This window comes from Ptychodera flava (genome assembly GCF_041260155.1).
Source record: "Ptychodera flava strain L36383 chromosome 3 unlocalized genomic scaffold, AS_Pfla_20210202 Scaffold_26__1_contigs__length_13983176_pilon, whole genome shotgun sequence".
Classification (NCBI taxonomy): Eukaryota; Metazoa; Hemichordata; class Enteropneusta; family Ptychoderidae; genus Ptychodera; species Ptychodera flava.
Genome location: NW_027248280.1, coordinates 2256643 through 2272105, shown reverse-complemented (window position 1 = coordinate 2272105; position 15463 = coordinate 2256643). Strand labels below are relative to the sequence as shown.

The 15463-nt window shown below is 37.9% G+C and overlaps 1 protein-coding gene across 1 annotated transcript; it reads right to left on the bottom strand.

Annotated features, from left to right (window-relative positions):
- Nucleotides 1-2378: 2378 nt before the first annotated feature.
- LOC139125725 (protein gooseberry-neuro-like) lies at nt 2379-7160 on the bottom strand. The gene is made up of 4 exons (XM_070691825.1): nt 6755-7160; nt 3418-3500; nt 3115-3174; nt 2379-2465 (listed from the first exon to the last, which is right to left on the bottom strand). Exons 1-4 carry the CDS (start codon nt 7158-7160, stop codon nt 2379-2381), a joined length of 636 nt encoding a protein of 211 aa, XP_070547926.1.
- Between the last annotated feature and the right edge of the window lie 8303 nt (nt 7161-15463).

Below are 15463 nucleotides of genomic sequence, written 5' to 3'. Positions count from 1 at the left end.
GTTTCCTTCATTTCATTTGTTTGTGATCTATCCCTTGCTTCTGTAGAGATGACGAGAAGCACTCATACTACACAGGTAACCAATTTTCTGTCCAAAGCAGGCATACTTTTAGTTACCGTTTGATGTCGGTATTCTGTACATCACCACATATTTTACTGCGTGACGTATCCAAAGCAATGTGTCAACTATTTCATCCATCATCATAATCGGTGAATGAAATACCTAATCCATAACTTTTTATGATCTAATCTCTAAATGTTTCTTTGTACTTTTATTTGCGTACCACTGGGGTTAAATTGGTATCAACCGCATTGCATCGGGAGTTCGACCTGATTGAGGGTTTGACCCGAGGTCATTCACCTATATCATTCGAAGCCAGTGGGGTTATCGAAGGGTGTGTAAGGATTAAGCTTATAGAGAGTCGAATGAGAAATGATTAAATTCTACAATGGATGGTATATAAAAAATTTATTCGGGTGATAACGAAAGAATTTAAACCCCTCCTTCACAATTTCACCAATTATGAAGTTATAATCTTAATCTCGGTACCCAAAAATTGAGTTTACATTACTAAGACATATGTTGTTTAAACAATTAAAAATGCTATCTCCTCTGTCAATCAAGCATACTTTTCTTAATCATTCGAAATGAAAATTGAGAAGACTGATGTCCTTAAAAGTCCCTTTTTGCACAATTTTAGAAACTAGTCTATGAATTTGTCAACGTATGGTCGACATGATAGACTTAAGGAACCTCCGATGGTATAACTCATGACGAATTACCGACATCTCCATTACTGTGTGTGGGCACAGAGTCCACCGAATGAACTGCATTGAGCCCCTCATCAAGCACAAGTATGCTACACATATCACAACGATGACATTTATGACAGTGAATTTATGACAGGAATATAAACTGAGAAGGTTTATGCTGATCAAGTGAAAACCTAAGAAGGCACTGAAACACTGAGAAAGTAAACAATAAATTAGAAGGGGCATGTGCGATTGTTGTAATTGATACTTATACACACGTATACAAACAAACTAACAAATTATTTAGATATATTTACCATGGCTAGTTTTTATTTAATGACATTTTAAATTTTTAGAAGATTTAGAGGAGGAAATTTTTGGGGAATAAGCTTATCATACAGGCAGGAGAGGATTGGCGATTCAGTAATGAGCTCTGTCCTTCACTACTCGCAATGTTACAGAGATAACGAATAGACATTTTCTAATGGAAAGTCAAAGGTCAACTACTTTAGTCCAAGGAACGATTTTTGTTTCTGATAGTTTGGCAGCCTTCCAGTCTTTGTCGCTAACAGTGTGTGGGCGGATGGGGTCAGATTACTTAGGGTAGGTTATCTAACATAGCGTGACATATCGACATGGAAGGCCACAATACGAGCAAAAATGACTTGCCAGGTCAGTCGTGCTCTTTGAGCCTAAACAGTATAGTTTGCAGCGGCTCAGATGATAACGACGTTTTACCACTTTGAGAAGTCAGTCTCTCTCTCTCTCTGACTCTCTCTCTCTCTCTGACTCTCTCTCTCTCTCTCTCTCCTCTCTCTCTCTCTCTCCTCTCTCTCTCTCTCTCTCTCTTAGTGATCACAAACACGTTCAAGTTAATGTCACTTTCAGCCTCTCATATTTAAATGATGATATTGTTTATAGGTTGTGGCAACATTGAAAAGCGATGTTTATGTTGTGTCATATAGAAACGGAATGTGATATAAATGAAGAAAGCTACTGAATGCACATAATATACAAACAACAGACACACACTAGATAAAATCACTTTTTAAACGGTGATCTTTGGTTTAAAATCTTAACACAGGTTAGAAATACGTAACTCTGTTAGGCTTGTACACTTGCATATATAAGATGGTTAGATGTTGGATTGTAAAACATGAATTACATTAGGAGTGTTTATTCTACATGAGCATTTTGCTTTGAAATTGTAATATTCGTTCATATTGACTTACAGGGCGGCTTTAGTTCATATTTATTTTAGTATGATTATCTCCTTTAGAATTTCTGCAAGGTGCATTACTCAGTAATAACCGTTCATGTCGATAGATACTGCTTTCTATGCCTTGTAATTAGGTAAGTTAAGAAATGATGCCTGATCAACATGCGTTTACATGATTTACGTGCTGTTAATGTTATTTTGAAAATAATGACTTGGTACCAATCGGTAACAATCGTCAGTAAGTTGATGTTCCAAACCAGTCGCTTGTATACAATATTCTCTCTCACTGTCAACTACGTTTGGCACTTTTGTTGGAAAATTTAAAACGTTTGATAACTCAACAAAAGTGCAATTAACAATCAATAAAAGTTAGAGTATTTGTTTATTTTTCATGTTCAATTATTCCTTCATCTTCGCGGTCTCTCTTCAAGCTTGGATTTCACCTCCTGCAGCTCTTTTGCCAGACTAGCGTGCGTCTTGAGAAGCTGTGTCACCTGTGTCAGGATAGCTTCGCTTCTTCCATTGTAATCATCTTCCACTTGCTTCTATAGCCTGATGATGTCTTTCTCTCGATTTTTTCGCTGTTTGAAAGGAGTATGTCGGGACGGTAAATACTATTTGCACATTAGAAGTCACCACAAAACATGAAGGACATATTCTCACAATATCTCTTGCTATTCACATTCAGTCAAAATTAATTGATTGAAAAGCAGCTAAGAGCAGGTTATCAGGCCGTGCACGTCGTCAAGGCTGAGCTTTTCTTAAATTGAGTGGCTTATTAATTTTTTTGCAAAATGCAGTCAGATTATATGTGGCAATCCTTGTATGTCGAAGATGCACTGTGACCTTGGATGTATCTCTCTTTGATTCTAACTACTGTATATATTTCTGTCATTGCGGGATAACATAACGCATCTTTGCAGCAACAATGTTTCATATAAAATGAAATAATAGTTTCTAAAACAAAGGAATTTTATAATAGAATACGTGAACATGTTAAAGTATTTCTATACAATACTTAAATATCAAAATATATGATGGGAATATGTGTTAGATTTTAATGCAAATAATACGATCTAAACTGTAGTGCCAGAACAGATCGAGGATAAAAATTTAGATGTTCATATAATTATGAATACTCACCAATGTTTCTTCTTCCTGTATTTTAATAATCCGCATATCTTCTCTGGCCTTTTCTTTTTCCTGTCAAAGATTAATTTCCACATGTACTTATATGTGCCCAACTGCCAGTGACAGGCATCACTAAATTTTACACGGTCAATTTTAGGAATTTTTCATGAACAAAAGCCTTAAATGATGTTGATGGTAAATTTGGTACGTGTATATCTGGATGTCTCATGGTTGTCTCAAATTCATTGTTTTCCTTCCTATTAGCTTATGTGATTATCTGATGTGTCGTTAAAAATGTCAAGTTAGTTTCTTTACCTTTGAATCTTCCCCCTCCTCAAACACTTTCCTTTCCCCTTTGTCCTTGAATGTCGACGCGACACTGAAATTGTCACTGTTTTCTGCAAAAATATGCACAAAATGTAAATTTTGTGACTCAAACTATACGGGTGTATTCTTGATTTGATTAAACAAAGACAGAGAGAGACAGAGAGAGAAGACAGCGAGAGAGAGAAAAGAGAGAGAGAGCGACAGACAGACAGACACACAGATATGTCTTAACATTGAATCGTACATATTATGAATGAAATAATGCATGCACATTAGACAAAGGATATGCCATGTTAGGAAATATCCTAGTAAATCCTCGTTTCAAACTTCTCAGATAGAGCGGCTATCGGTGAAATGGAGCATATATTTCATGTTTTGTCTGAAATTTCCTATTGCAAATGAGGTCTTACATTATTTTTGTCCAATATGGTGACCTCCAAGATCTTACCTTTAACAAATCTGTTCTGTCGACATCCATATATCTCGTGCCTTTGCCTTGTACAATTCTGCGACCTTGTTGATTTTCATATTAATTTTGCTTTCACTTCTTTTTGCGTCTATTAATGGACGCAACTCCTTGTCCACTAAGTTTTCGACAAGCTCTCTGCAGAATGCTTCAAATTTCCTCTCGTTTGACATCAATATCTGGTAAAGTTCCCCGCCGATGCATTTATGGCAGTTATCTTTGTTATACATTGCCATGAGGTCATGAGAGAGAGAGAGACACAACACACAGACAGACAGACAGACACACAGACAGACAGACAGACAGACAGACAGAGGCAGAAGACAGACAAACAGATAGACAGACAGACAGACAGACAGACATACAGACAAATAGAGCGAGAGAGACAGACAAAGAGACATACAGAAAGAGACAAACAGAGACAGATAGACAGACAGACAGACAGACAGACAGAAGAGGTACGAGAGAGATAGAGAGCAAACAAGAAGCATTATCTTACTGTTGAGGCCGCGATTGCTAACGTCAATCTCACTCATCAAACAAATCGTCATGAAATGCTGAACACAGGTCTGTCTGTGATCTTTTACCACGTACTGAAATAATACGTAAGACTCTTTGTCATGAAAGTAACTCCACACAGGAGTACTTATTATTTGGGTATTTGCATCTCTCTCCTCGGTCCATCGCTATAAAAATCTGACACAAGACGTCTTAAAAATACGCATAAATTAAATGTCCTCCGCATGTAAAATTGATTGAATTTAAATAATTTTGTTGTAATTGGCTTCTCCCTACCTTTAGCGACTGTCTGTAGGAGTGTAGTCGATCGACATCATCTATACTCTTCGAATTCTGCTCAAATATTCCCATCGCCTTCAAAAGGTACTTGTTGTGGGCGTTGATAACTTCGTATGTGTCACAGGGAAGAGCTGACTCTACGAACGCTGCCATGTTGGTTTTGTAATCTTGTAACCCTCTCTTCGCACTTCACCCAACAGGGTCTCTATAACCTTGTGACTTACGGTGTTGATTTGCAACATACCACCAAAAGATGCAAATGCTGTGACGTAATGTTTGAGTACTCTGCGTAATCTGCAGGCGAGAAATGCAATTCGCAATTCGTTATGAACCCTATTCGACACTGAAAATTCGCATTCATAATGTTCACCATTAACAAAAATCTGAGGCCACTTTAATGCTTATATAAGCATAGATGAGATTACTAAAACTCTCTTTATCTTTTTCATTTCTAGTTGTCCGAACTAATTTATTTCTCTACTTCTAGATGACTACGATTAGCCCCCTTATCAATCTTAGCAAGGACTTTGGATCAATTGACGGCATTGAAAGTTTTACGGCGTCGAAGACGGAACGGATTTCAAAATAGCTCTTCGATAAACATTGTACTCTTCGACGGTTTGGCCACACATAGCAGTTTCCTTCTCTCATTTCAATACAAATCCATCCACCGATATAAATGCTCAAATTCACCAAATCCTGAACATCCTTCATAAATATTACAGTTGAGATTTCTCTAGACACTAAATATCAATTCCATCTTAATTAGGCCAAAGTAATTAAATTCTTTGTTTTGCGTCCCCACCCGCGTAGGTTTTTAAGGTTTTCATGAAAACACACACAATGTATTTGAATAGGAAATGTTAGGACATGTCCGCTGAGCTTTTCTGGACTAAAATTTTGTTACAATTTTTTATCTGCTGCAATCAAATTACATTGTGTTAATTTTTCAGCCGCTTAGACGCGTACTTTTTCCCATTTTGAGTGGACGCAAACAAAGAATTTAATTACACTGAAATTCGACCTTCCTGCAACACTCTGTCGGTTGAGACGTTGTTTTTATTGATAAGAGTAGCAGACTTTATTGGGGCGAACACAGCAGGGATGTAATTAAATCTGTGTCTATTTATATCAAAGCAGGCATCCAGTCTCAATGAGATAATAGCGGGAAGATCATTCCGTAACTGACACTGAGTAAGGCAACTTCAAGAAATCCTAGAGTTTGCAACTCTGCCGTTGAGTTGATGTGAAATAAAAACAAAGTTTCTGTGTAGAACCAAAATAATCACGTCACATAATGATGCATACATTCATGCTTGAGTAGAACTACTTTATTTACTTTATTTGCGGACAAATTATCGATGCTGTTGTGATATTTTTGTCTCGTGATACTTAAAACATTTCATTGCCGTGGTACTTGTAAGTAGCCAGTCGCGGCAAAATAATCAGACGTGTCGTTGGGTAATCATCCGAACCGCATTGTACACTGCCACTGCTATATTGTCGTGTAATAGTTCACGGTAATAGTCTTTTTTAAGAAGTGACTTCATCTTATTGAAGCAATTTTCTACTGGGTTGAAATCTGGTGAGTAGGTTGGTTAAAATGCAATTTCGACACCAATATCGTCCAATAAATTCCTAACATGATCACCTGGTTCATAGTGACGTATTGGGGCGTTGTCTACCACGACAGTGTCTCCTGGGTTTAAAGCGGCCTCACCATCATCTGTAAACGCCGTCGTAGCTTTAGTGAAGTATCTAATGAATTAATTGCCATTAGATGGTTCATCGATCACAGAGCAATATTTTACGCCATCACGTCCCACAAGCAGATTAGCCATGTTGTTTGCCTCGGTCAAATAACGCCCAATTTCTCTTGGCTGTGAGTGGCTGTACACATGTTGTCCTGTTTGTATTTTCACCCCACTTTCTCCATAAACTTCACTCTTGCCGGGTTCTTGGTAGCCAAATAGTCTAAATATGCTTGCGTGTAATCCATATTTGTTTCGGTAAAACGATGCTGATTGATGATCGACATTCGCTTATATGTCCAGGGCCCACCGGTTAGTTCGGTGCGAACTGCTCTGCCAACTGTACTGACGCTGACTGAGTTAACTGAGCCATATTGCAGGAGTTGCTCCGTAATTTCTTTGTAGGTAATGGAGGGTCGTTCTCTTTTCAACACCTCGATGAATTCTAAGTCCGGATCTGTGAGTTTATTTCGAGTCTGTCCACCAGGAGTACCGGGTACGATTTCGCCAGTTTCACAAAAGCGCTTCCAAATGCGGCTTACTGTTGATTTGTTCACTTTGAATCTTTCTGCGACTTTCCTCATACTACCAGAGGGAAAATAACCAGTCAAGTTATTTGCACCAAGTGACAGCATCTCCGTTCTGATCATATATCTCAAGTCATTTGATAGTGGTTTTCCACGGCAAAATGAACGTCCAGTCTGAGACACCTCCATACTTGTGCGCTATAGATGACAAACCGTCGCAGGAAGTGGCCCGCCAAAGTGAGCGCGGGAAAATTTGCTCGCTACACCGCTCACGCTGAGCTAGTTTGGAACAAACCATATACCCTAAAAAGGGCCATGAACAAACCAGTCGAGACTTGGAAAAGGGGCGTGTGTATATAATTGGTGACGAGGAAGGTCAAGTTCAAGCAAAAAGCATGACAAAATCCGCCAATTGTGCAATATGATTTATTCACGACATCGTTTCTTGCTCCAAAGTCATTACGACGCGGAAACTTTCGTTTACTGAATATACACCTTGACCCACCCATCTATGAAATGTAGCTAGTCGTTCCAAATCTTCACACCTTGTCAAATTGAAAAGTTACATATGTTACACTGTCAGTGAACATTGGCACACGCGTCTACCGAACAAAGTAGTGATAATCTTTGGCCATGGAATCAAAGTCTCCAAGTAAGCCCAATATCTCAACGCTTGAGAACTTTCTAGTTTCCATTAGCCCAGCTCTGCTCAAATATCGGTCGGATTTTGAAGAACTTGATTTCACTTCCACGACTTCGCTCAAGTTTTTCAGAGAATGTGACTTTTCGAAGTTCAGAAACCGTGTCAGCGAGACTCACAAACGGATGATTATGTATGGCGTTGATAATCTACCGACTCCTCTATCGAAGAATCGCACTGACCAGAAAAGGAGTCCTGACACTGTCGTCGGTTCGAGTCGTGGACGAATTTCTAAAAGGCTCTTCCGAACCCGATCTCCCCGACATAGAGAAAGACGACCAAGTAGACACCGCGAACCACCGAGAGACGCATCTGATGTACGTGCAATGGCGGAATCAGACACGGATGACGACTCCGAATGGGGAAATTATACTTGGCAATCGCCGAGCGAGCTCATGATGGAAGCAATACAAGGTGAAATTTCCGAAATGGAACTGGAACTCAGTGAAGCTACTAGGAAATATGACAGTTTGAACAATCGTTACAGACAAACTGATCAACGCAGAGAAGCGGGCCAAAAGAAATGCACCAACTGTCATCTGTACGGATCACATGATAAGCGGAAGTGCCCATTTCCTACTTGTGTTACCGTTGAACAGTGCGGTTCACTTGGCGACCATCCCATGGAAAGGAAAGAAATTACATCAGCAAATGAAATAGTCTGCAAACTGAAAACTGACCTAAAGAAAAAAAAGAAATCCGCGCTCGAGTTAAAGAAAACTGTTTACGAAGCAACCGCGACAACGTTTTACTCGCGCGTGTACAGTACCTTACTGAATTCTAACAAGAGAAAATATTTGATGCGCACGTCGTCAGGAATCATGCCGAGGACCGCTATGATCAAGGAGACTGTGCAATTCTTGAGAAACATTATAAAGGCAAAGTCCCGGAAAACATTGCGCAGGCTGGAAAAACGTTCCAAACTGTTATTGACAATTTTAATAGTAAACACAATCGTGCAGATAAATATCGCCCAGGCTCACGATTGCCAGACCCTATCCAAGAAATGTTGAAACAAAGGAAAGTCCAAATGTCACCGGGCCGATGCCACGATCGTAATGTGACAGCGATGGGGTGCGAAGCACCGGGTCAGACGAATGAAAATCGCCGTGTCTGTTCTCCACCCAAGGTCAAGGAAGCCTCAAACAATGTTCATCGCGCAGACAATCTCCATGTATCAACAAGCAGTTCGACAGTCTCTGGCATATCTGGTTCTGTACCAGCTGACATATCGCCAGTCCCGACCCAGTTTTACAGTCCATAGCACAGTATTCTTATGGAATGGGATACCCCTACCAACTCCAGCAACTCTATCCGTATCCGTGGAATGCTGATCATACACTGACAGCTCCGACTACGCAGTTCAGTCCAATATATACGCCATACGGATATACCGGTAGCTACGTGCCAGCAGACGGGCATATGCATGGAGGGATTATATCTTATCCGACGGCAACATCGACGTCGGCAAGCGATGTTCCCGCGACAGTACAGCCACCACTTCGAATTGAGTCGCCCCTTGAAAACTGTGCACCGTCCCCAGACTCAGACGAGTAGTACGCATTTATTGAGTGCTGCATCATTGACATTGACATTGTAATTTCTCAGAGCGCCCTAGTAAGGACTGAACTCTCGGCTACACCTTTGTACAATCAACCCAGTTCTGACTCTTTACAGTAAACTTTGCGACATGGTAGAGTACGAAATTCAGTATGCATGAACTGAACTTTGTTGCTTTTAGATTGTTTTAGATTTTTTGGTTACCTTTGCTAATATCTTTGTCGTTAGTATGGTTCGATACAAATTACCTTACCTTTTGTACGTTTTGTTCAAGTTGGCTATGTACGGTAGATCTGCATCAAAAGAAAATGTGAGTTCCGCCTTCTGTGAGTTATTAAACTATGATGAATGACACACAAACTTTGTCGTTTTTATTCAATATATTATAAAGCACACAGAGAGTCGGCAGCGGAATTCTGACGATTTATCTCTCAAGTATAAAACTGACGATTTCTTGAAGTTGTCTTGCTCAGTGTCAGTTACGGAATGATCTTCCCGCTATTGTATCTCATTGAGACTGGATGCCTGCTTTGATATAAACAAGCACAGATTTAATTACATCCCTGCTGTGTTCGCCCCAATAAAGTCTGCTACTCTTATCAATAAAAACAACGTCTCAACCGACAGAGTGTTGCAGGAAGGTCGAATTTCAGTGTAATTTGCTCTCAAAAACATCCCGCAATATGAATAATCACTTAGTAAAAAAAGTACTATTTCTTTCAGAACATGACTGAAACTAATTTAGCTGATTATCTGGCTACTGCCTCACAGTTAGGCTGCATTCACAACTAACGGGGCGGGAGCTGAAAGAATCGCAATGAAATGTTGTTTTCAGATCGCCCCCTCAATATTCCCCAGTAATTTCAATCCCAAACCCGTCTATTTGATTAAAATTTTTAAAGTCCTCCCGATTACCATATAGCCGCTTTTATTTCAGATGCACGCGCAGTAAAATAACCAATACCACATAAACATCAGTTTTACGTGTAAAATATTAGCCGCCTCCGATGACTACATTTTGTCGTCTGCCACACAGTACTTGTGGTTCGCCGCGCGCGTGGTATGCGTCTATGCATACCACGCGGTGGCCGCTATGTATCAACCGCACGTAACTGGGCTAGTCACCTATGCGAATTCTGGTGGAATCAGCAAAAATTGTTTTTCGTTTTTTCACCAAGTCAGTAAGACTCAGCTTTCTCCCACGGTGCATGACCGATCACCGACGCAAGTGGTACTGTGGCGTACAGCAGCGTCAGTGTAGACTCGTACTCCATAGCTTAGTTGACAATGGCCCCAGTGCCGAACGTTCGATGTTCGGAAGCTGAATTTAGGTGGGCCACCGGAATTCAAACTTTTACTTTTTGAGGACATGTTTTTATCGATATCTCGCGATCCGCACTTAGTCGCCACGTCAAATATCGACCGTTGGCATTGAAAAAATGTGTTTTAAAAATGTTACCAAATGGGAGTGCCTCTTTAAGGGAAGTTCTTAAATTGATTCATTTTTAAACGCATTAGTAAACTTTTTGTATTTATCAGTCTAAGTCGATTTTATTTAATCTAACTCTGGCCAGGTAAATGGCACCTGTTGACGAGCACACAGAGGGACGATCAGGAGAAAGTATGCTACTCGTGAATTCCTTACTATATTTCACAAAATCTAGGAAAGTGATTAGTGTGGCCTATGTTTTTTTCAAAAGTGACAATATATCTATATCTATATCTATATCTCTCTCTCTCTCTCTCTCTCTCTATCTATCTATCTATCTATCTATCTATCTATCTATCTATCTATCTATCTATCTATCTATCTATCTATCTCTCTATCTATCTATCTATCTATCTATCTATCTATCTATCTATCTATCTATCTATCTATCTATCTATCTATCTATCTATCTATCTATCTATCTATCTATATCTATATTTATATATATATATATATATATTATATATATATATATATATATAGTCTTGTACTTTTGAAAAGTAAATGCTCTAATTAAATAAAATAAGTGAGACTTTATAAGAGTATTTACTTTTTACCAAATTTACCATTCTACACCTGACATTTCAGAGATTAAAACGTTATTGTGAGGAATATTTTAACCTCCCGTTATTGTCAATTTTAAGCAGCGTCTAGTCATATATATATATATATATATATATATATATATATATATATATATATATATATATATATATATATATATATATATATATATATGCTATTATATATATATATATATATATATATATATATATATATTATATATATATATATATATGCTCAAAAGTGACAATTATTTCATTGTCGTACACATTTTATTTCATTTTTTCTGTACAAAGTTTCCTTTTGTATTATTTTACGATACGATGAGAATGTGAATATGTAGCAATCAAGCACGGTGACCCAATCTTTTTTCTTTAAATTTGAATTTTTCAATATGTCAAAATTGAAACTTCCTGATATTTCGAGTCTCCTGGTCTTCAATATATTGTGTTATTCCCTGGCCTGATCTTGTGTACAAGTAAATTTCACTGTCATAAGCGTGATTTGACCCAAACTTTTCTTCGAGGACCCAAGAATCAGAGCTATCTCTCTCACTACCAGTTTGTTGTGACAGTGACAATGCATTATATTACCATGCCTGTCGCATTTTGATTGGTCGAGCTGAACCACATTACTGACCACAAATACACAGCAATGGTTTCTTTACATGCCCGTAAATACGAATAATCAGATTAACAACTCGAAGTATCGTAACTTTACAGCTCAAACGTAAATCATAATCAATCACAAAATAAAATTGAGCACTTGTAGGTCAAGTGATATACCTTTTTCTGAAAACATCTCCGGATTTGCCATTTTTTTACGGCGCGCATGACAGTGTGTCGCGTATTGCTCAGTTTCTGGGACCAAGTTGTCATTCGCTTCGGGAATTTTTGCAAATTGTAACGGTTTTCTTGGGTTCGCTTATAATATAATGGAAATAACAGACTCCGAGCTGACCATAAACGTTTACTTATGGGCGCGGGCTCGAGGAAAGCCAAAATAAACGGGCGAGGCTTAATTTTTGCCTTTTCGCTCGCCCTTGCCCATAAATAAACGTTAATGGTCAGCGCGTCGCCGGTTATTTCTATAATAACAAGGCAGCTGCATTAACTTCGATAAGTTTGACAATGTTTTTGTATAGTTCATACAAGTGCGTTCTTGTTCTAACTCCCTACAGCATGTTTAACTGTCCAGTATTCAGCCGACCAACACAGTCTATGTATGTGTACCATGCATTTGTATCATTGGCAATTAATTGACTTACAGTCTGGACTCTAATTCAATTATCACACTATACATATTTATATGTCGACGAACTGAATATTGTTTGTTTCGGCATGCTGTAGAAAGACAGCAAGAAACTGCAATTGATAAATTGTGTAAAGATATAGCAAAAAAAATATCATGGCTTGCAGCTTCTATCCCGATTCAAGACCAACATGTTTTGTTACGAAAAATCACACGTTTAGATTTTTTTAGATATGTCATGAAATGTGACAAATTGTTTGAGATTTTTTTTAGTATTACGAACATTAGAATAATCGATATTATTCATTTTTCATTGAATTAACTACAGAACCTTGTAATCGGAAGACGTTAAAAGTAAAAGGACAAAAACTTTTCAGATCACCCTACAGGTAGAGCAAAACTTTCAAGTCTCCCTTTACTACCGCAATATTTTCAAATCCCCCTGAATTCCTCCAGCCTGTCACCACTTTTTGTGAAGTATGTTGAGTATTGTGAAGTATTGTATTTTCCATAACACCCCCTTTCGCTGCATATCGTCTTTTTAAAAGCATATTGTTTGTTACCGAACTTATTCTCTTTACTTGATCGTGACAAAACAGAGACATCAACTGTTGATATGTGCCAAGTACATATATCATTTCAATACACGCTATTACGCTCAAAATCATGCAATGATGTCCAAAGGTCATTATATAATAATAACGCCAGCAACTATTCTTTCACAACAATCAATCGCTAATTAATACAAAATCTCATATTTCAGAAAATAATTATATTTTCTGCTGCTGCACGTAACGTTGATGGACATGGAGTGGAAGCACCGTATTTGACGGAGGCTGACGAGGAGGATAAAAGGTAACCAGAACGTTCTCATTGTCTTCAAAATTTCCTTCTATAAACATGAAGGCGGACATTGACATTCAATAGGCAACGATGTGTGTTTTAGATAATGTCAACCTATGGCGCCGGATATATCCGGCGCCATATTGAATTACTGTATACCTTGAGCGCCGGAAATATCCGGCACAGTTAAATAGGAGTATTTGCTTCATTTTTGTCCGTAAAAATCCTGTAATTTCGGCGTCGGCACCCAGCGCGACTAAAATTGATGTATTCCGATCTGGCCTGAATGTGATTGCGCCCCGTACGTCCGAGTATGGCCAAAATCCGGAAGCAAATGTCGTGACCCATGACCTCAACCCTGAAAGGTCAGGCTGATCACAGAAGCGTCGCGCTGATTGTTTACAGTTTTCAGAAGTACGGACGATCGCGAAGATGTTTATGGTTTGTTTTTTTTAATGAAATGAAATGTTTATTATTGAAAACAACGGATTTATATGTAAATATGTTCTATTAACAGCAATATTCGAGAATGAAACTAGAGGAAATACAATTTTTTACTATAAGCCAGTGAAATTTTATAGCAGCCATATTATCAATATGACTGGTCACATGATTGGTCATGTGTTTGGTCATGTGATATGTTCCCTAAAATGTATTTTTTAAATATTGTGAATTATTTTTTGATAAATCATAACCATTTTAGATGCATGTTTCTGCAAGGAAGACATAAAGCAGGTGTTTACAAATATAAAATGTGTTGATTTTCAAATACAGAATCATGTCAGATGCTGATGTTTTTGGTTCATTTACTCTGCCTTTTGTGAGAAAAATCTTAAATAGGTACATCTATAAATAAAGTAAAGGGTAGTTATTATTACATATATGTAAAGACAATGCCATGGAAATTGCAACTGTATTCAAATTTGCGTCATTTTATGGATTCAAAACACGTCCTGATACTTCAAATATTCATATTCTTTGCCAACTCTGGTCACAAGATGTGTCATGTGATCAGTCACGTGACCTGGAAATACAAAACGTATTTATGAAAAAGTGGGAAATTTCATGCTGATTCAGAAAATATATGGTTTATTGGTACTTACTTAATTTTTACTCTAAGCAGTGTTCATGCAATGACCACACCCAAGATTTTTATCAATATTTACATAAGGGGCCTGGTATATAGCAATACATTGGCCTTGGTAGTCAAGGGGTTAAAGCTTTACTTGGCATTTTGCTATATAAAAACACAGTCACAGAAGAGCCAACTTGAAAAAAATTTGGGTTCATCTTACATATCGTTCTGTAGATATTAAGTTAAAACAAGTTTCATTTTAATAGGTAGATGGGACTTTTCGCCTACAACCAGGGAGAGTTTACAGCCGTAAATACTTGAAGAAAAAAAATTAAGTCTCGCAACATTTTTTTAAGATGCCAGTTAAACCCTCCTGTTATATAAGCTACCAAATTTAAATCGCACGTATTAGCTATCAGGTAAGTTTTTACAATAATCGATACCATCAAGACACTTCGACTAAATTACCATTAGGCAGAACAATCAGATCACATTCTACTTTCTGAAGTACCTTGTTGTTATAAAATTGTTAGATTGACACGTGTTATATTCATCATTTCGAAACAGCAAAAGGAGAGAGAGGAAGAAAAGATGTCAAATCTAAAGGAAGAGGAGCAGAAAAACTCGTAAATATAGCCTTGTTAACATTTTGTGCCCTGCCCCTGCCTGTAACTTTCTTTACATAACTCAGTTAACGGTTTGTGCCAATGTTCCTTGATTTCAGCAAGAGTTTAATCTCGCAAATGAGATAACTAACGTTCCAACAAAAATATACTTTACTATACTTCAAAGTTTTGCCGTGGTGAAGTTATATATTTCATGTTGCATTTACTGTGTTCCATTACATCTGAAGCCCCATTTCTTTTCTTTTCTGAGTTCATAGTATTCACCATATTGCACAAGAATGTAATTTTTTCACTTTATGTTAACATCTAGTAATATATACCTTCAATCCTGAAAACGAATATATACTTTGCAGTTGCACTTGTCATCATGAAAATAATATATCT

Bases quoted from the DNA above. Each gene is read 5' to 3' on its own strand.
- LOC139125725 (XM_070691825.1), bottom strand. From the start codon at position 7,160: ATGGAGGTGTCTCAGACTGGACGTTCATTTTGCCGTGGAAAACCACTA. The intron at 3,501-6,754 runs GTGGGCCCTGGA...ATATTTTTGCAG, and splicing joins AGTTCGCACCGAACTAACCG to AAAACAGTGACAATTTCAGT. The intron at 3,175-3,417 runs GTAAAGAAACTA...AATCTTTGACAG, and splicing joins AGGAGGGGGAAGATTCAAAG to GAAAAAGAAAAGGCCAGAGA.